The following is a 22084-nucleotide window of genomic DNA, read 5'->3' on the forward strand; positions in this document are numbered from 1 at the left end:
TGCTGAGGCCAGTTCTGGGCTCCCCAGTCCAAGAGGTTGCTCCTGGAGCAAGTCCAGCAGAGGGCTAATAAGAGGATTAGAGGGCTGGAACACCTGTTGCATGAGGACAGCCTGACAGAGCTGGGCCTGTTTAGCTTGGAGAAGAGAAGGCTGAGAGGGGATCTTAGCAATGTGTATAAATAATTAAAGGAAGGGTGTCAAGAGGATGGGGCCAGACTCTTCTCCGTGGTGCCTGGCAACAGGACAAGAGGCAATGGACACAAACTGAAACAGTGGGTGTTCCAAATGATTGTGAGCGGGTGCTTCTTTACTGTGAGTGTGACAGAGTTGCCTAGAGAGGTTGTGCAGTCTCCTTCCCTGCAGATACCCAGAACCCGCCTGGCTGCCATCCCGCGTGCTCTGGGTGACCCTGCTCGGTGCGGAGGTTGGACCGGATGATCTCCAGAGCTCCCTTCCAACCCCAAACGTTCCGCGATTCTGCGGATCTGTGACATTTCGGGTCTCATTTGGGCACTGGGGGCTCCTCAGGCACTTGCTGAGAGGGCGGCCTCAGCCACTGGGCGGGCCGGGAGTGCCGTCGCGAGGCGCCGCCCGCCGCCATCTCATGCGCGCCGCCGCCCGGCCTCCGCTGCTCAGCGCCCGCCCAGCCGGATCCTGAGGCGGCGACACCGGCACCGGGACCGGCAGCGGCATGGCGGGCACCCCTCAGGAGAACACCCTGCTGCACCTCTTCGCCGGGGGGTGAGTGCAGGGCACCGGGAGGCTGCTGCCTTCAGGGCCATGCCGGGCGGGGAAGGGCCCCCGGCCGCTGACGGCCCCCCGAGGGAGGTGGCAGCCCTGGTGGGGGCTGGAGCGGGGTCGCCCGGCCGGCGGTTAATTAATTAATAAAAAGGCGTAATTTGGGCCGGGGCTGCCCTCATGGCCCGCTCTGCTGTGGTGGGTGGGGGCTGGGAGCCGAAGGGTGGTTGTGTGCGGTGTGGGGGTGGCTGCAGGGCGTTAATGAGCTCTGTTAATGAGCATCGGGGGTGGCCACGGAGCTCATGGCTCGGTGGTTGTGGGTCCGTGGGGTTGTACCGACGAGGAAGTATTAAAAAAAAAAGAAGAGAAGGTCCTGGTACTGGTAGTGGCCTGCTGGGCCCTTCAGGCTCTCTCAATGAGTTGTCAGCTGCTTGGTTTTGTCGTGTGAGGCTTAAAACAAACAAGCGAAAATGAAAACCAACCTGTGTAAAATAAGGTACCACGTGAGTCTTCATTGCAGAACAGTACGATCATTTTATGGTGTAAATAAATAAACAGTCATTTAATACACAGCTCGTAATTGCTGTTCCATGTGCTTCTGTCCTTATGCAAATTCCTTTTTTTTCCCCAGTTATTTAGACTAGCTCAGTGGTGGGATACTCTGTAGTGCCTGCCAGCTGACAACAGTTAGGAAGCCCCCATGAAAGCAATTGTTGGGTTTAATCTGTTTAATAGTACACCACAGTTCCTTCTGTTGCTAAAGTTCAGTCTCCTCTGACGTGCATGGGGCAGTAAATTCATTAAATACAAATATTAAAACCATTTTTTTTTAAGTTTTAAAGAGACACGGCCCTTCTGCTGGCTCAGCTGTTATGTATGGTTGTAAATATTCTCTCCCCCTGTTTCTTTTTCCCCCCTCTTTGTATTAGACCAGCGCCTGGAGGCTGTGGCAGCAATGGGAGCTGGATTTACACATGCAACTAGTTTGGGTAGTAACAATGCCTCTCCAGGGCTCTAGGTGTCCTCACAGAACTCCTTGCACAATAAATAAATAGGAATTTTAAACTCGCTGGTGTTTTAATCCAGCAATGGATGTTCAGCATCTTCCTGAGTCATTTAGTGTACCCTCCACCTTCTCCAAGGATCCTAATAAACAGTTTATGCAGTATACCTAGAAAGGCATTAGGTCCAAGCTGGTTTTGATGGAGCATGGAAGGAAAGAATGGAAACACAACAGAGCACGTCCTCCTGACCTGTCTGTTATAATAAGACTGATCCATTTCTAAAGCAGTGATGAAAATATAGCGTGGAGGAGAGGGATGGCCTTGTAGGGTATGCGGGCCTTTGAAAAATAGCTTCTTATTTAAAGTGGCACCAAAAAGTGCACTATCACTTATCTGGCTGTGATGTTACAGAAAGGAAAATGAGACAGCAAATTTAGCTTGTGCACCAGCTTATGCTGAAGTGTTTGCCCTATACAACCAAGGGTATGTGTGTATAATGTGTTACCTTCCCACCTGCCATCCCAAAAGAGATTTATTTCAGGGTAGTTCCCTGTTCAAGGCCCTGAACTGGTGTATTCTGTATGTGACTGCTAATGCCATTACCTCTGCTTTTCAAGTAAGAAATGCAGACTTCTGGGGCTCACTGGGTGGAACAAGAAACTGAATGTCAGTCTCAAACTGCCATGCAAGGTATCCAGTTTTGGAATTTTAGAATTATTACTGTGTTTACCTTCAGGCAATAGTCTCTGAGTAATTGGTCTTTCCAATACCTTTGCATTTGCAGTTTTTGTTAGAATCCTATTAAACCTTAATAAATGGATTGTATTGTGATGCAGAATTCCTGCACAACAAGGACCGTGGATAAAATTACCTTCTCCAGCAGAACCTGTTGGAAGCTCTGAATGCTTTATAAGTTGTGTAAGGTGCTAAGCTTTGTTCCATTGTAAAATATTTTCTGCAGATGAAGCTCATTCACTTAAAATAATTTTGTTAGAGCTTTATTATTGGTATTACATTAGCCTTCTGTGAAGGTGAGTACGGGGCGGTGCGTCAGGTGCTGAGGAGATGTAATACAACACCCTAATGTCTGCACGGAAAAGCAGGCCGGCTTACTTACAGGCAGACACAGTCCTTGGCTTCCTCTTATTTCTGTTCCTTCCTTTTAGGGCTTACAGTAATAACAGCAAACCAAAAGGTCTTGGGATGTTGATGGGAAAATGTCTCTGAGGGCAGGGAAGATTTCAGCAGCAACGAGCAGAATGATGCTTAAATTGCACAACAGATGTAAGCATGTTTACAAGTCTGGGTTCTTCCTTCCCTGGTGAAGTCAGTGGAGTTCTTGCTTGTTTTTGTTTGGGGACAAAGCTTGGCTCAGGCTGCAGCAGAGGTGACTCCATGTTGTCTCTCCAGCTGGAATAATTCTGTTTACTACAGGGATTCTAGCAGGTGATATTTAGAGGCTGCAGAGCTTTTCACAGAACTGGTAGAATACCTGAAAAAGCTAAGAACAAGCTTCTTACCTTGATTTCATAGAAGCACTGTGTGATGTCTATCCTTGAGCAGTTTTATTCAAGCTGGGGAAGCTGTGCTGTGTGAATATAACCATGTTTGTGACTTTCTCTGTCTTGGTGTTGAGGCCTGCATCTGTAACTCCCTTGCTGCTCTGAAAGCAACCTGAGATGCCAAAGCTTTCGTAAGCCACCTGGAAAGGAGCTGGAAGACACTTTGGCAAGACTGGTAATAGGAAGCTGCCTTAAAGACATTGACACCTGTCTTCATATGCATACACGGATTGTCTCAGCTGCACCAAGGGGTGTTTAATGCATGAGGTCACCGAGATTCTTGTTTAAAGCGTTGGGGTTGACCTCAGTTTGCCAGAGGGTAAAGCACAAACAACAGAACTAACATAAAGCTGCTCCCCAGAGTAGTAACCACATGAGTTGTGGGTACGGGGCCACATACAGCTCCCACAGATGTTGATTGTTATGCAATGTACTAATGCTAACGAACCATTTGGGAGATATTGTTTCCATATGTAAAATGGACAGAAGCAGTCTTCACCCAAAGGACATCTGTTGTGCTGCGTGTGGTCCAGGGCAGACCTAGACTTTATGAAGAGATTCATTCTTTTCCAGTCCTCTATCTACTTTAGGTTTTCATGTGCTTTATATAATTGGCTAACAGTGCATCAGCCTGAGGAACGCAGGAAGTGCTTGCAAGAATATTCACACCTGATGACAGCCTTGTTAGCTGGAAATACACTGAATGCTTAATATCTCAAAACTGGGGCATGAAGAACAGTCTGTATTGCTTTGAAGCTGACTTTCCTATGGCTTCTGAGAATGCAGGAGCTTGTTTTGCTTCCAGTCTTGATGATGCAATACTGAAATATCAAAGATGCAACCTGCTCTGCTGTTTGTGCTGCGCATTTCATGCTAGACCATGTGGCACGTTTGAGAAAAACAAAATGAAATTCCTATCGCAAGTGCAATCTCGGGGAAAACTTGTGTAGCACTTGCTGTGAATATGCTGCTCACCTTGAGATCTCCTTGATCTGCCTTCACAGACACGATCCTCTGTCAACAACCAGGAAAGCAGATGCAGTGTTAGTGCAGTGAAGTGTTAAGCACGGGTCGTGCCACTGAATTCACTGGGACAGTGTCCTGCGTCCACCAGAGGGGTCCAGACAGTAGCACCAGATGATTTTCAAGCTGCGTTTTGAGGTTTGAAGCCGTATGTGGTGCAATCCACAAAGCGTGAGCTGAATTGTGGCTGTCAACCTGGTTCTTAAGGTAGCCCGTTAAATATAGCTGCCACACAGTTTGCGCTAATTCTCATCTTGTGTTTCAGTTGACTCCTGGCCACCAAAAATTAGCTGCTCCGTATGTTGAGAGCAGTGGCCAGAGGAGGAGGTGCTCCCCGATGCTGTCAGCCTGAGTTGGGAGTTACGACTCCCCTAACCAGGCAATCAGCTTTCCTTGCAACCTTGGTGAAGTCTGTGCTTCCCTGCTGAAGGATCACTGCAGGTTTGGATGCTTTTTAATTTTCAAATCTTTAACACTGAGCATTATGTCCGGTTATTCATATTAGGAGTATTGCTCAGTGATTAAATTTAGGACAGATGAAATAAGCCCTGCTCTTAATTAAGATCCTTGGCATCATCTGTATCGATTGTGCTAGTGGGCGCCGGGAGTTGATTTCATATGCAAGTCAGTGATATATTGGGGGTGGGCCTTGTAAAAATAGAAAGCTGGCAGCGAGAGAAGTCGTAATTGGATTTTGAGATTAACGTTCTTGGCATGGTTTTTAAACAGAATGTTTTCTGTTTATGGAAGCAAATATTTTTTTTTTCTGCAGGTCTTAATGTATAGCACAGGATATATCTCCATAAACACTCAACTCTTGGCCTGAGGATATGTACCGCACTTTCCTTAATTTCTTTGTTTGGACATGACAAAGCAGAGAATCGCATTCTCCTGCTCCAGTGGCAATATATGCCTGGCAATCCTGTAGCCAGAGGAGGTATTTGTAGCCTGAAGGACAAACACTGTTTTTCTGGCAGCATGCGACAGGCCAGGGCTGATGAATTGCTGGGTGTCGCGCACTGGAGAGGGCTGTGTGCCTGTGCTGCATGCAGAGCAGAGCTAGGAACCTCTTGTTCAATGCTTGCCATGTGACTGAGAAGAGTGTACCATGGTGTTTTCTTCCCGAGGAGGTTTCTCCCTTCCACTAACGACATTTTTAGGCATTGCTGAGCTTTTTGCTAGATGCTGGTGCAGTGAGCACTGCATATCATCTCCAGATCTGTAGTTCCGCACTGGTGTATCGTTAAAAACCGCAGCCTAAACGGGATGAAGACTTGGAGGTATTGCCTCAATTGCACCTTTAGATCCTCCCAAATCACATTTACCTCGCTGCATATTTATAGTTGAATCTGCCAGGGTTGAGGGCTGTTTATGTAGCTGGGGAAGGCTGTTTGGTATTTTTCCTTTCTTCCCAGATGAAGGCATTTGGAACACCCTAGGAGTACAAAGTGTTTCTTTTAGGCACAGCATGTTATTTTCAGCCATCTTTCCAGGGAATAGAGCAACACCAGGATGTGATGCAAAAAAAATTCCATGTGGAGGAAAATCAGCTCATCGTACAAGATGTGTAATGCATCAAAGTCCTGACTTGAACTATATGCTGTATTTATATTTGGGATATAATGTGTGCACGCTATTGACATTCTGAGAATTGCTCTATTGGGTAATGCTTTTTTCTTAAATGTCGCTGACAACATTAACTCTGAGCTGTTAAAGCTCATGATGCAGATACTAATTCATTGTGCTGAGTATCGGAGGATTACATATACATTCCCAGAAGTACTTAAATATTAAAGGCTGTATAAATTAACTGGATCATCAAACTTAAAGGATGGAAGGCAAGGAGCAGGCCAGGAAGGCAAGACAGCTGATGAAGGAGGGAACAGTCAGAGAGGCTGAAGAATTGTATGGCAAGATGTCACCCTAGACTGGGCAACTGGTAGTTCAGAAACAGGACGTGGAGTTTTTGTTCTGAATTTATCAGGTGTCACTGTGAAGGTATTGTTTTAGTGTTCATAAATGTGAAATAATTGAGGATGGAAAACAGTAGGGCATCATGGGTAGATGAACTGAGAATGAAAGAAATCAAATTGTTTTCATCGAGCTCCCTCAGATTTGCCTTTTTTTGAGGACGTTGATTACTGGGGTGATAATTATAATGTTTGCATCTGTGTGGGATGTATGCCGTAGGGATGGTGGCAGTGTGATCTGCAAGAGGTATCCTCAAAGCACTTCCCTCTCCAAGTTCAAACTATGGGAACAGGAAAAGTTTTGCAGGAGAAACTGCTCGTGGCCTTTCTGTTTACCCCAAGACCTAGGTTATAGCACGTGAGCAACATGAGACGCATCTAACAAAACAGGGAAGGACAAGCTGAAGCCATGTCCTCCAGAGTGGTATTGACAGGCCAAAAGGCTCGTGTCCAAGCCCTGGTTCAGTACACAAAATAATCAGCGACCTGATAAGGTCTCTGTGAACACTGCCATTCTTGATCCAAGTGACACCACCTCAGCTGCTCTGTAGCTCATCCCATAAACAACTTTGTGTCTGTATTCATCAATCAAAGCTTAAGTGATTTAACAGGATGAAGGCAAATCTCTTCCTTACACTGTCTTTCGCTCTGAATGTATGGATTGTCCCTAGTTCCAGCCAAGTTTTCCCCTTTCATCAGAGAAGAGGAAGAAGCAAGAACTTAAAGGAAAAACTCACTGAAGTGTTGCTGTTAAATGAGATTGTCAGGCTTCGTGACAACAGTTTCTTCTGTTGTATGTTTGTGTCTGAGAAGCACAGCATTTAGAATCCAGAGCCTTCAGGGTTTGGCAAAGAGCTGTTACATTTTGCTGTAAGACACTATTTCAGCAAGCAAAATAAGTGGCACCAGATAAAGCATTTCTAAACTAGATGTATCTGCAGCTGGAATTTCTCTGCCAGTCTTTCAATGCCGTTTTCCTTGTGTTTAAAAATGATTCTTCTGATGAAATAGTTCATGCAGAGAAAATACACGCCAGTACCTATATTCTTGTCATTTTGTAGTTCTCTGTTCCTAAACACTTTCATGTAAAGTTCTTATGACTCTAGCAAGTAATGCTTTTTTATGTGCAAGTTAAAGGATGGGATTTTTCTCTTCTTCTTCTTCTCATGGGAAAGCTCCTTAAATTGCAGTTTGACATTAACATCAAAGAAAGTTAAGTTATTGACTCATGCTGTTTTCTAAGGAAAGTCTAAACACAGGTTTTTGAAGGAATAACATACTTTGAAACTTGGGTAAATAAAGAAAATATTTCTGTGTCAATATGATCGGTTGTAGTAAATGCCCTTGGAAAAAACCTGAACTCCTGAGTTGTCTTCCTAAATGCCAGCTTGTTAGATTAATAAAACTTAGAGTGCTTTTTAGCCATCCTCAGAATTGTTTTTAGTGAAGTTTGACAGAAGGGATGTTCAAAAACAAAAGAGGAACAGAGGTGGAGAGAGAAATGGTTTGACAAGTCATTTTCAAGATGATGGATGGAAACAGGGTCTTGTGCACTCTGTGTGGTTGGCCCAGTAGGCATTTTCTGAGCCATGCTGACTACACGAAGATGAGAGCGGGGGCTTTTGGAGCAAGGGAACAGGTGGCTCCAGCATTGCTCCTCGGGCTTTTGTGGCAGAACATGAAGCACAACGTGTTGTTTTCATGCAGTGAGTTGCCAACACTTTGATTCAGCCAGTTTGCTAACACTGGGAACTTCCAGCTTTTGCTCCCCTGTATGGCAATGGCAGCAAACAGCAATGATACCCAGGACTGGTTTGATTTCAAGAAGATCTTTGTAGCTCTTTTGTTGCACCAGTGATAAAAGTCATGGCTGCTTTTCCAGCATTGTGCTGGAACATTCAGCTATCACCAGATCTCAATAATAACAAACTGGTGTGTGATCAGTGCCGGCAACCTTAGCCTCCCTTTTTGGGCAAGGTGTAACAGGAGAGGTTTTGGAACTTGCATAATGTCGTGTAGAACACATGGTTTGTTGAAACTCTGAGGTAAAGAGCAGTTAGCCCTGGGGTAAGTAAAAGCTCTGTGCTGGAAATTCTCAGGACTGTTTCAAATTTGATTATTTTATATTATGTCGCAAAACTGATTTTTTACAGTAGGTCTCTATGTCTGGAATTTGAATTAGGAGAGTTTGTAACAGCAGGTTGCTGCTGGCTGGAAGCTTGATTTTCAGTTCTGGTATTACCCAATTATAGGGAGAAGACATGCCTTAAAGAATGAGGGAGAAAAAACCCTAGAACAGGAAAAACAAACGGAGTGAGACAGTGATAGGGGCTAGGTGACAAGTTGCAAGTGTCACTAGCGGACAAGCCAAGTTAAATGTCCTTATTAAAACCATAATTTCCATTCTTTCTGCCCCCTGCTCAGCGTTTTCAAATGAGGTTGGTTGTTAGATACATCTAATGTAAGGGGTCGTTAGAGGATAGGATCTTTCTTTTATATATATAAGTAAATATATATAATTGTATGTTTATTATGTTATATCCAATAATGTCTGCATGTACATACATGTGTATATGTATTATTTCAGTGTTTGTGTCATCAGACTTTGGGATTTCTGTTCATCTTTAGTAGCCTAAAGAGCAGCAACCCCATTATTATGTTTTTCCACCCTCTCTCTCATCCTTGCAGCTTCCTCTATCCCCCCCCCAAAAAGTTGATATCCATTGTTTTAAAAAGACCTAATTTACAGTCATTTTTCTCTTTGCTAGTTCTGTAGGCAGCCGTTTTGATCATAAGTACTAAATGGTGAAGGGTTATATTGCTGTGTTTTCAGCCTACAGTGTCCTAATCCCCAGTTGCTTGTTTTTATCTGCAAGATTCCTGCTTTCCATACGAAAAATCCATCCAAGGCTATGTCTGTGTAAGGAGCACAGCCTCTGAAACATGGGTGCCTCTGAAGTTTTTACAAGCAGAATTCCAAGTCCTGACAGACTCCGGGACCAGCAGATGGTCATGGATTGTTGTTGGGGTTGGGTATTGTCTTCATGTTTCACCCCTCCAACCTCATCGCTACATGGGATCATCATTAGTCATCAGAAGTGTTTCTCAACCTTCTCTCCCCTCCTCCAGGGCTTGGGAGCTGTCTCCCTTTCCCTGGTGGAAGAACTGCCCTGCTTCTTGATAACTTGTCCACAGCATGGAGCAAGTGAAGTCGAGTCTTTATATTTTTTTATATTTATACTCAGTGCTCTTGTGGCTCAGTCTATCTGTGCAGCCATGTTTTACTGACTCTGTCTTCTGTTTAAATTTGTGTTTTACAGATGTGGAGGAACAGTTGGTGCCATCTTTACTTGTCCCTTAGAAGTAATAAAGACACGGCTCCAATCTTCAAAGCTAGCCTTCCGGGCTGTCTACTACCCGCAAGTCCAGCTGGGGACCATCAGTGGTGAAGGAATGGTTAGGCCAACGTCTGTATCACCTGGGCTCTTCAGTGTTCTCAAGTGAGTACTCACCTGTGGTCCTTTGATGTTAATTAACACCAGAGATCTGAGTTTCGATTCCTCAGTGCAAACAGGCAACGCAGATTTTGCTTCAGATTTGCGCTGGAAGGATGCAGATCAGTTGGGCTTCTGCATTCAGCAGTCGAAAGATAAATTATTCTTTTAAAAACACAGATAAGTTTCCTGAGTATTCCATTAAGCTTCCACGGAAATTTGCTGCTAGCACTCAAAAGCTTTCCAAAGCAAATTGATTTGAGTAAGTGTCTGGAAGCATTATTTTTAAGTTGTCTCTTCAGATTGGAGCTTTTTGGTAGTTATTAAGTTGTAAGGATCAATACATAGGACATGCCACAAACTTTTGGTACTGTTTAGCTTGCAAGAACTGTCATAGAAAATATTCTGGATGAAAGGTTTACTTATTTATTATTATTTTGAACAACAGAGAGTATAGTCTTTGTGTTTTATGGGGAATTGTCATGTTTATTATCTCCTTGGAGCAGTGGAACAGGTAATCCTTACTAGCTGGGGCCAGTTCTTCGTACAATGAAGGACTGAATTTGAGTCGTGTACTCCTTGTCTTTCTTTCCTGGAGCCATTCCCAGTTTGCTTTGTGTGGCTGGTGAGAGATCCTTGTTTCTATTACTGCCCAAGCTATTTACCTGTTTGATGGAGGGAAGTTTTAATTCAGCCTTTTCCTGTCACGAACTCTCTTGGAAGCTTCATTTAGAAGTGAGAGCCTTTTCTGCTCCTTAATGGAGCAGAGCTGTAATGATGTTTCTGATTCTCTGCACTTAGTGATTCATGCCAGCCCCTGATCCATCTTTGAAGCCTGCCCTGCTTTTAGCATCCATTTGAACCAGGTGACCTCCAGAATTCTGTGATCCCATATATTTTAAGCTGTGCTTGTCTGCTCTGTCGTGTGGGTGATCTGTAACTGAAACTTACAGGAGTGAGGGAAGGGCACTTTTTGCAGAAGTCTTGCCAAAATACACTTAGAGCTTTGCAAGCTCTTATCTTTTCCTCAACTGTATCTGTCCTAATGAGATCTCTTCTGTTTATTATTAGTATGTTGCTTCAGGTAATTATTATTGTGCATCAGTCCTGTCGACACCTGTATTATTTAGTCACTTTTCTTGGTTCAGATTGCAGCAGCTGATGCTCTAGCTGTTCCCTTTTCAGATGTATATTCATAAAGAAGATGAAACGTGAAATCGTGTCTCTTAGAACTGCTGACTAATTTTACCAGCAACTCTGAAGGACAAATCTCTACTATTATATTTCCTATCAAAGCACAGTAAAGTTCTGGTTCAGACCTCACGCAAATGCATTGAGGCACGCCACATTTGGATCACTGGGCACGCAACGGGGTAATGCAGAGGAGGTCCTGCTTAGATCAGGTAGTAGAAATGCCAAAGAAAATAGCTAACTTGACTAGCAAAACAAGTTGAATGATTTATGTAAGGCCAACACACTTGGCAGGTTGCCTGGGGAGAAGCTGCACGGTTATATAACAGTACAGTGCTAACTCAAATTCTCTGCAGAACGAGATGGCTGGAGTCATTCTGGGACTTGAGTTTCTGTGTTGTAAACACTGCTTCTGTCCCATGCCAAACACTTTGTATATTCAGAGGTGAATCTAGAGCAATCCGTGACTGAAAATGTGAAGCAGTGCCAATTGCCTTCGATTTTCATCTATTTTTTTCCCTTTGTACTTTTTTTGCTCCTTGCAGCATTGCACTTGAGAGAGCTCTGACTCAATGAAGTGGTAACTTAAAGGCACGAGGTTCTCAGTTTATTTCCTCTTCCCATCTTTCTCTGAGATCCTCCTTTTAGGGAGTTAAAAAAGGGGTTAAAATTGAGTCAACCGTTTAATATATTTATTAAGCTCATTAAATTTGGTGACTATGATCCTGAGTTCATTTTACTTAGGAATTGCTCAGCTGCATGTATCACCAAGCTTTTCACCTATTTACCCCAGAGGATTAAGAAGTGAGAGCAAAATAATCGTGCTCCCTGTCATTCCCTTGGTGGCAGTATCCATGAAGTACAGGTAATGCTATTGATTGTGATCTTTGTGATAAAACACAAGTGCATGAAAGAAGAGGAGGAAGTTAGGTCTCTCTTACTCTTCCACCCCTTTCTCAATCTTGGTCATGCGTGCATGAGCAAATTGGATGTGAATTGAATTTTCTGTTTTAGGAAAGCCATATGGCTAAAGAAGCAGCCCTTTAGAGCCATACATATAAAATCTGTCTGTGAGTTAAAGGTGTTGAGTATGAAGGCCCCTTAACTGCTGTAAATAGAACGAAAGTAGGTACTCAGGAGGGCAAGTTAAGCCTGCTGCTGAATAGAAAGCACTCCAGAAGGACAGGCTGTTTTTGTCTAATCCGTTTAAGATTCTGATGAGTCACCCCAGCTGGAAGCTGCAGTCGTGACTGTTAAGTGACAAAGAACAAGTAGTTGGTGGATCTGTATCCTTGGAGACACTCAGCCCTGGAGTTTACACAGAAAGTTCAACTTCACTGCAGAAAAAGCATTTCAGAAGCTCCTATATCTTCTTCTGTCTAATGAGCTTGTTTTTGGACCCTGTGGGGAACGTTCCCAACAGTGCTAATGACCTAGAAAGCAAACTCTGAAAAATGGGCATTTCAAACAGGTGCACGTGAACTACACCTGGGACCTGGTGTTATCTGGATTTTATTGCACGGTTTTCCCATAAGACTTCAAAGTGGAGAGCTGCCATCTAGCAGGTTGTGCACTGACATCCCGATGGTGACTAGACCGTACCTGGCTGTCACTGGTGAACACTTGGCGGTGTTTCCTAGTGCTTGTCTGTCAGGTTATTCCTTGTGAATATGTCTCCTGGTAATAGTGCAAAGATTTCTGTAAGGTTAGCTCTTTTTTCAATGAGGCACCTGAGCAAGGTATTGTACAGAACTTGACAGCTGCTGGGGAAATGGCTGAAAATGGCTTTGGAAACCCAGACTGGAGCAATTCCAGAATTGCAGGAAAACATCATTTGGTTGTTTTCCTGCTTTAGACCTGGCCATGAAATCCAGTGGCAGTGGTGCACAGGAGTACCTCTGTGCTTGGTGTTTCCTTTGGAAGGATGCCGAATGCCCTCAAAACCAGAACAGTTACCCTGAGACATAGCTTGTGATACGGTGCTGCATTCAGCTTTCACTCTGGGGAAAAAATCATGACTAACTAATTATGAAAGGGAAGAGGGCTCCTTTTTCTTTTTTCCCCATGTCTCTATACAGGCAACAAACTCCTGAACTGCTTAAATTGCTTGGATACAGAAAATGCCAAAAGTATTCCATGTTCATCAGAGTCAACTAGCATTGGATTCTCCGTGAAACTATTTAATTCAGTTCCTGACAGTTTTTCAAAGAATGGAAATTGTAAGCTACTGTCATACAACACACATTGGCCTGTAGCACGCTGAAGTTTTACAGCACAGTGGCTTTTATCCAGTAGTCTATAATTCTAATTTTCAAGTCTGTTGTGTAGCTTGAGAGCTAACAGGTTCACAGCTAATACTTATTTCTTTAGCACAGTTCTTTTGACCACCTGCCAGAACAAGAAATTTAACTTTTAACCCAAATACTACCCATTTTTTCCCTTATTTGTTTTTATTTTAAGGTCAATTCTGGAAAAAGAAGGACCAAGGTCGCTCTTCCGAGGTCTGGGTCCAAACTTGGTTGGAGTTGCACCATCAAGGTAAATAGTTAAACTATTGCTAAAAGACTCGTTGAAGGCACCGACCCGAATATTGTAGTTTGTTTGTGATTGAGAAGAATAGGTCAGAAAATTATCCCATCTGTAAACTTAAATTTTGAAGAGTATCAGATGTGCATATGCCAACAAATAATTTTAAAATTTGCTTTATACTTGTATGACGCTGTCTTTCAGTTACATGTATCAATCACTAAATATATTCAGAACTTGCTTCTCATCAATATTCATATCCTCTTCTCAAAAGTAATGAAATTATGAAAGTCAGTACCTGTCCTTTTATAAATGAAACCTGGATATGACAGGTTTGTCATATTTTACTGGCTTCTGTAAACTTTTATGTGTGTATCTTAGCTGCTTCTTTTGACCTGTGCTTTCTGTTATCAGTGGAACTTAGTTTATGATGCTATCTTCAAAAACAAAAAGAGAGGGGCAGGGGATATTTTAGCCTAGCACTAAAGGAGAATTTAAATTAAGGTGTAGTTTAAGTAAGTCACTTAAGTGGCTTTTGCAATGACTTTATGCTTTAGAAAACAGGGGAATGTACTGTAGAAATATCTGCAGGGTTAATGTTAATCTCTCTAGTAAGGCCTACCACTTCCCTGGGAATATATAAGTGTTTCCCAGAAACAGACTAGGAGCTAGATGCAAGGTGAAGCAGGAATACCTGTCTGGTCCTTGACTGCCTAAATTCTTCTCAAATGAAAAACTGCAGCTGAGGGTCAGGGGAATGGACTTGCAAAGCTGCCACATAACCCCAAAGGTCTCCCCACTCTTTTCTAAACAGTAACAACAAAACTACCTATAACGGTTGTATTTGGAAGCCTTGCAGGCACCTAATGTTTGCTTTCCACACATACCAATGACAACCTCTTGGCAGGGCTGAAGATTTTGTGCCTAGCTAATATTAAAGCATTGGCTGTTGCAGATCTTGCTGTGAGTTTTTATTTTTTGCGTGCATTATGTAGGGATTTGAGGTGGGTAAAACTGTTTTTCATTTCAGCCCAGGGTTAAGTGTTTCAAGAATGAAGTGCTGCTAAGGCAGCTGTAGCTCTGACCCCGTTTAGCATAGGCTCAGAGTGGGGATGTGACTTTCCCGAGGTTACAAAGTGTATTTAATGCCAGTGCCGATGTTAGGATCCAATCCAACTTGCTTTATCTGCACGACCACGTTGCCTCCCATCTCAGACTTGGTATGAAAGTAAAATATTTCTGCTTTGTGGCTGTCAAGTCAGGTAGTGGCATTGTATTGTAAGGAGAAAAAACATCTGCAGACTTGCAGATGGAAGCAGTCATATGGAGGCCCCTTTGGAGAAGGAGTCTTGTTTTTCAGAAGGGGGTAAAATAGTAACATGTCTGACTTGATGTCATGAGTATCACATTGATTTTCTTCTGTTATTTTCCACAGAGCTGTCTATTTTGCATGCTACTCCAAAGCCAAAGAGCAATTTAATGGCATTTTTGTACCCAACAGCAATATTGTGCACATCTGTTCTGCAGGTTCTGCAGGTAAGTGTAATTCATCTTCCGTATGGTCTGCCACAATACCCCAGTGTCCAGCCCCTCAGCAGTAGCAGGAATGTCTGCATTGGCATCTGCGTGGCTCTGAGATGCGACTTAATTCTTTAAAGCATTTATTGCAGGTTGTTATTGCTTCAAGATGTGTTCTGCCCCTCTCAGTAGCTAGAAAGTGAGTAGAAAGAATCGTAAGGCAGGGACTGGACTTTCAGTCTGTGCAGGACCTGGGCAAATAAACCAGTCTTGACTGAGGGCTGTGGATAATTGTGATTGATATGTGAACGAATTCAGAGGCAATATGTGGCTCATTCTGAAACATACATGTGGTTTGTGCTTGTATATGCCAGAAAACATTAGGATCTATTACTAGGTGTAGAAGGATATACTTTCTAGGAAATACATCCAGCACTGATCTCCATAAAAGGGCGAGATCGGGAGACGTGACCAAGTTCATGAAACAGAGGTATGTAAAAGGCACTCCTAATGAGCCAAAGTTCAGAGACTATTTAAAAATAAAATCTGTGAGGCTGGAAACATCCCGTTCTCTGGAAAACAAACAGACGAGTACTTGGCAAGCTTGCTACGGAGACTGTTAAGGAACACACTCTCTGAAGAGCTTAAATTGGTGTTTCACAATGTTACTGAAAAGGTAAATACGCTCTTCTCTAGCATCTGGTTCCAACAGCCTCATATTGGTGCAAACTAAAGAGTTTATAGCAAAGGTATTGCATGTGCTTGTTATGTAATGTTGTTGTAGGAAGCCTTAGCACCTTTTCAAAAAGTCATCCTCTCATATGCGAGGAGGCAGAGAAAAGGCATGTAAGACTTCACAGAAGAGCCTAATAAATAGGTAGACAGATCTATATGTATGGTTTGTATCAGTCAACTGGCAGTCGCCTGCTTTGTAACCTGTGCAAGCCTGTGACTCTTACATCCAGCAAGGCTCAGAAACTGAACGCTGCCTGAAGTAATAAGGCACTTTAAAAGCATATTGGTGCAGCTGGAAATCCTTTTGCTTTGGCCTTCACAGATTTTTGTGCCAAGAGACAATACAGTGATGCTCGGCTGGCACAGCGCTTTCCATAGGTTTCATAGTACCCGTGTGAATGAGTCAGAGCGGCGTTATTTATTTCTCCTGTCTGTGAACTTCTATGCTTTGTCCACATTCAGTGTTGAGGGAGGTTTTAAGAAATCGCTGAAGCGGATGGAAACTGATGTAGAAACATGCTTGGCTGTCTTCTTAATTAAAGATTTTTTCAAAAAGGGCTTCTTGAAACCATGAAACAAGTATTACAGCTACAGAACAGTGAATAGCAGCATGATCTGATCCTTGTCTTTGAAGGACAGTGACCCTTTCGGTGTTACTGGAAATATTCTACAATCAGCTTTCGGAGGAAGCCAAAGGCAGTCCTCATGGAGTTTGATCCCAGGAGTTTGCCACCTCCTAACTTACCGTATTTGCAGAGAAACCATGTTACTGTTCAACACTTTAAAATGTTTCTAGATTTTTCTTTAGTAAGTGGAGGTAAATGTTTTTCTAACTGAAATGTTGTAGTAATTTCTCTAAACAGTTTAAAAAAACAAAAACAAACACAACAAAACAAGTTAACAGACATCAGCAAACCTTTGATACTGTTTTAGCCAAATTGTTTTGGTTTGTTGTATTTTTCCTCGCAGGATGGGAAAATATTTTGTTGTCAGAAAAACATGACAAACAGAGGCATAGTTGAGCGGAAGAGCCCCGCTAGTTCAAGCATCGGTCACCAGAGGGATCATTAAACATCTTTCCCAAACTAACCCCATAATTATGGGTGGATTTCATTAATGAGATGGCTCAATGGCACCACCTAGAGCCTTGGGGAAAGCAAAAGACTAATACGCGTGTGTGTTCCCCACAGGTTTTCCTTTTATGTATTATTCAAAACCCAGTTGGTAAGCTGGTAAGCTATCTTGCCTACAGTGGTCTTTAGGAATGTGAAGTTCACATTAGGACAGGTATAAAAAGGAAGGAACCCATATGAAATTCCAAGGTCATTGGATGATACCTTCTGAAGTTGAATACAGATAGTTCTCTGGCAAGAGCCACGTTGTAAGCTACACACCTACATGTCTTTTGAAACCTCTGGAGCTGTGACACTAGAACTGTGTCACTGTGCAATATATATGGTTCCTATTTGCATGAACAATGGCAGTACACTGGCCTGGATTCAGCTGTACTTTTTCTTCTTCCTTTTTCAGCCTTTGTCACAAATTCCCTGATGAATCCTATATGGATGGTGAAAACCAGAATGCAACTGGAACGGAAGTAAGTGACAGAGATGGGATACTGCTAGGTGGCTAAGGGAGCCTCTGGAAAACTTAAAAACATAAAATGTTTTTATTGATGGTCTTTTAGACTTTGATTGAACTTGATTTTTCTTTCCCCTGACTCCCACCTTTCAAGCTGCCATCCTTTTGCCTGGTCAGGCTGAAGGTTAAGGTTTTGGTGTTATTTAATTTTGATATACAGTTACTACTGAGAGGGATGTGGAAGTTGCTTCCAGTGCTGAGTTAGATTCAGGTTTTGGGTCTGCTGTAAATGTTGAGCAAATTTGGGCATAGCATTAATTTGCCCTCAGATCCCTGCTTACACAGTCTTCTGTACTTCAGGGGTTGATGTTGAGCCTAAATACGTCAAGGACTGAAGTGCTTTGATATGGAAATAATAGAGGCCATGGAAAGGTCAGAGGAGCCTGTATGGGAAGCCAAACACGAGGTTGCAGTCTGTGTCCCACTTGGCAGCATCACCTGTGCCAGCCCCAGATCGTACAGATGTGTGTGTTACTGCAACAAACCAAGGTTACTGGTACACAGCTAGGTAGCTGTGAGCAGAAAGGGTGATGGTTTTTAAAGTTTAATGAAGCAGGATTAGTTTAGTTTCATAAAACATTCTAGAGGCGGTAAGAATCTGTTGCAGTGGTTTAATGTTCCCTTGCTTCTTTCAGCATTGTATTACTGTTAAGTGTACCTCCTGAGGGCAGAGAGGGAATTTGACAGTGATATCTTTTAGCTGAGCAATTCACAGTCACTGGTGGATATTGAAGCAATGAGGGACTCTACTTATGACTCCTCAGAATGGAAATTCTTTCCTGCAAGGATGGGTTAGGTGAGATAAGAAAGATCCTTAAGCACAGCACAACTTATAAATAATTTATAAGCCTTAATTCTAGCGCTTCACAGGGTGGCACCTTTGAACTGCATGCTGCCTCTTGAAAATGAAAGATCGCTTCTCATGTGGGAGACCTCTGTCTTTTGGTCTGCTGAAGATGGCTTTAAATGGAATTACTACCTTAATACAAAGCAGTGTGTTCTCAATGTTTGTTGTGTCTTAAAGCATTGGCTTGAACTGTCACAGACTGGATAGGACTGGAGCTGTAGGAATGATTACAAGTCTGTATTAGTCAATTAGCAAAGCCAAGTGTGCACTCCTAGCATGATAATCCTGCTCTGTGCAGCTTTCCTAGAAGAATTTTTGTGGTAAAACTTAGTAGAGAACCATTTCTATAGTTAGGGGAACTACTGAAAACCATGAGGCTGTGGGGTTTTTGTTTAATCTTATTTCTCATTCTAGGCTCATTATATTCTCTGTTTTGTTTGTTTTTTAGAGTGAGGGGTTCAAAACCAATGAATGCGTTGCAGTGTGCTAGATACGTTTACCAGACAGAAGGTATCCGTGGCTTTTATAGAGGCCTGACTGCCTCCTATGCTGGGATTTCTGAGACCATTATCTGCTTTGCTATTTATGAAAGTTTAAAAAAGCACTTAAAGGAAGTCCAGCTGCCCCCTTCTTCTACTAATGGGACCGAAAGGAACTCCACAAACTTCTTTGGACTGATGTTTGCTGCTGCTGTTTCCAAGGGCTGTGCTTCTTGTATTGCTTATCCACATGGTATGTTAACTTTTCCATTTATGACTGCAGAGGAACAGCTGTTGCCTCTAATCCAAGGCAAATGTTGGGTTTTAGGGTTGTAAAATTCTTGGCTGTTTGAATGGCCAAATGCATGTTACTGCAGCATGTGTGTATGCATTGGCATTTCCAGTTCTGGCCCCACTATTCCTAGTTAGCTACGTGGTTTTCTGGTCGTCTGGTTATTTTAATTCACGCATGAGGCAATAAGAACTCAGAAAAAGGATGCATGCATGCAAACCAAGTGTGGGAAATGCTTGTGGGGTGAACAGAGGTATTTTTGGATAAATGTGAATGTTGTCATGGTTATATACAAAGAGCAATATTGGCTATGTGGGTGGGCATCAATAAAGCCTTTAGGTTGAATAATCTAAACGCAGCTTGAATAAGCACCTAATCCATATATTCCACATGGAGGGGAAGTCATCTTTAACTTTCCTCCTTGCCTGAAGGGCAGTCTGGAAGTCCTGGCTAGCAGGCGATGGATGCAGGAAGGATTTAACGTCCATGGGCACTGCATATTCTTTCTTGGTCTTAGCATGTTTCTTAATGGAATGGTTTCAGTCTTGTTAACTTTGGGCTCTCTTTCTCTTTTCTACAGAGGTCATACGGACACGGCTGCGAGAAGAAGGCACTAAATACAAGACTTTCATTCAGACAGCACGTCTGGTAGCACGTGAGGAAGGCTATCTTGCCTTCTATAGAGGACTCTTTGCCCAGCTCATCCGACAGATACCAAACACAGCCATTGTGTTGTCGACCTATGAGTTGATTGTGTACCTGTTAGAAGACCGTGCAAAGTAGCAGAGCCAAGACTACTGTTACAGACTGTAGACCAATTTCTTCATTGAACAAATAGTCCTTTATGACTGCTGCAGGTGGCAGTGCTGGTGGAAGAGCTACGAGTCTGTGATCACCTGCTGGATATTTTCCTTTTGGATTCATGCTTTCTGAAAGGTCTTGAGTCATTAACGTTAATAGTTAATTATAACTTTTTTTTTAACTTAATGATAATTAAACAGCTACTAAATTAAATTACACTATTTAATTTATGTTTGTCCTTTTCCTTAAGCACAGCCATTGTGGTCAAGGAATGTACCTCGTACCATCAAGTGATCTCTTGGACTGATGTTCATTAAAAGTGTATTAAAACCGAAGAACTGGTTTGAAAGTTGGTCTTCCTACCACTAATGTCATATCACTTTTTAGCACTAAAATAACCTAATGCCCAAATAGCTTGGAGAGGTCTTCTGTTTTATTGATGGTGCATCATTTGTTGCTGTGTGAGCATTCTGGAGTGTTCAGGTGTCACACCAGCATCTCAGAAAAGCCACTTACAGTGGCAGTATTGTTGGAATGAGATTGTGGGAGGCTCTTTAGTAAAATGTAATTATTGACAGTACTGGGTACACTCAGGTGCTAGTGTGTAGTGAGTGCTAGTGTGTGTAAACTGATCTGTCCCGACTGACAGCTTTTATACCTTGCTTTTGTGAAGGATAGAGAGCATAAGGGCAGTCGGTGTTTGTGGGCTGCTGACCTGCAGAGATTCCATGAGATGTGCGAACTTAGTCGTGTGTCCTGACATAAGCCTTTCGCTACTGCGAGGCTTTTTTGTGTTGAATTTTCCTTATAATTCAATGCAAGGGGTCTGGAGAGTGGAAGAGGAGATAGGTCCCAGACACTATAGACTATGAATGCAGCTCTGGATTCTGCTTTATAACACGATGTTCAGGAACAAGTCCCTCTTTGTTTGATGTCTTTGTAGAGCAGTGCTTCTGGTAGTTATCTCACAGACGTGTCAGTGGAGTTAACACTAAAAAAATATAGAGCCTGTATAAATATTTTCTTTGTGATTACTTGATTTCTTACTGAAGGAAATAAGAAGGATCTGCTAGTCTAGCGCAGCTGCTGGAACAGTGCTCACGTTTCATATAAAAGTTCTGCCTTCCCCATCAAAGACACATTATCAAAGGGGTATTCTTCAGCAGTAGTCACGATAGAGTTCTTACATTTCAGTTATAAATCAAGTATCCTGCATAATTTATATAATTAGTCCTTTCATAAGCATTAAAATGTACTTTTAATTTCAGTAATTTCTTTACCGCTTGCACTGCAGCAATACTGTTTACATATACGTAAACATGTATTACATAAAATAATGTTTCCATGTAATTCCTGGCAGAGCAGGATAACATATTTTAGAACTTAAATATAATATATTTTTAGAACTTAAATGGGTAGATCTGTGCTTTGCTTTGGCTATCTTATACTCTTCTATTCACTGGTGTCATTTGCTTTGACAGCTGAGGCAAACACTCCAGCATTTGAGCCCAGCTTCAGTCTTCCGTGCTGGCGAACCGAACAATGAGCTTCTCATGATTTGAGCAGGTGTTGAGTTCTTGAGCATAACCCAAGTGTTTATGGACAACTTTTGACTTCAAGGAGCACATACAGTGGAGGTGGTGTTTGGACTTGGAAAGATCATGCGAAGCATTAAGAAACAGCCTGTTAGTGAGTAGGGCTGGCTTTTAGAAGAGAAAGTTTTGGGGCTATTATTTTGTTGTAGAAATATAATGGGTTGATAACTGGATTCAAACCTTCATGTTTATTCTCATTAGAAACTAGCTGGTGACTGGTACTTGATGTCATATTTGACATCAGTGTGATGGAGGAGCACCGAGCAAAGAGGGGTAGAATGCATGCATACCTCATTATGAGGCAAAACAGTGCAAAAATAACTGATTTCTATTGTGTTTCACTGAAAAGAACATATCATGTTACCCTTAAGCTAAAATAAGAAACAGCTGAGTAACTAAAAACTGGCTTTTTTTTTTTTTTTAATGGAGATGATGAGCAGCAAAGCTTTAGTCTCTATGGGAGTCATGCGGTGCTGTTTCTATTTTTGAGAACCAGGACACTTGTGCTGCTGCTTTGAAACTTTTTTTCTGAGACTTGCTTTCTTAAATTAGCGTTCCTCTGTAGTCATAGTACACTGGCTCACTTACAAAGTGTTAGTCAAATGTGTAGCCTGCTGGTACCTTTTGAGAATGAGGGGAGGGAGCTAAATGACCCTTTTGAAGAGTTT

At 42.5% G+C, this 22084-nt stretch overlaps 1 protein-coding gene across 1 annotated transcript; it reads left to right on the forward strand.

Moving 5' to 3' along the window:
- Nucleotides 1-337: 337 nt before the first annotated feature.
- SLC25A33 (solute carrier family 25 member 33) lies at nucleotides 338-20159 on the forward strand. The gene is made up of 7 exons (XM_027443204.3): nucleotides 338-741; nucleotides 9618-9797; nucleotides 13443-13520; nucleotides 14944-15044; nucleotides 17292-17358; nucleotides 18698-18981; nucleotides 19601-20159. Exons 1-7 carry the CDS (start codon nucleotides 692-694, stop codon nucleotides 19801-19803), a joined length of 963 nt encoding a protein of 320 aa, XP_027299005.1. The 5' UTR covers nucleotides 338-691; the 3' UTR covers nucleotides 19804-20159.
- Nucleotides 20160-22084: the final 1925 nt, after the last annotated feature.

Source organism: Anas platyrhynchos, chromosome 22 (assembly GCF_047663525.1).
Source record: "Anas platyrhynchos isolate ZD024472 breed Pekin duck chromosome 22, IASCAAS_PekinDuck_T2T, whole genome shotgun sequence".
Lineage (NCBI taxonomy): Eukaryota > Metazoa > Chordata > Aves > Anseriformes > Anatidae > Anas > Anas platyrhynchos.

Coding starts and splice junctions, on each gene's coding strand:
- SLC25A33 (XM_027443204.3), top strand. CDS start 692: ATGGCGGGCACCCCTCAGGAGAACACCCTGCTGCACCTCTTCGCCGGG. Junction 742..9,617: donor CTGCACCTCTTCGCCGGGGG/GTGAGTGCAGGG, acceptor TGTGTTTTACAG/ATGTGGAGGAACAGTTGGTG. Junction 13,521..14,943: donor GTTGGAGTTGCACCATCAAG/GTAAATAGTTAA, acceptor TATTTTCCACAG/AGCTGTCTATTTTGCATGCT.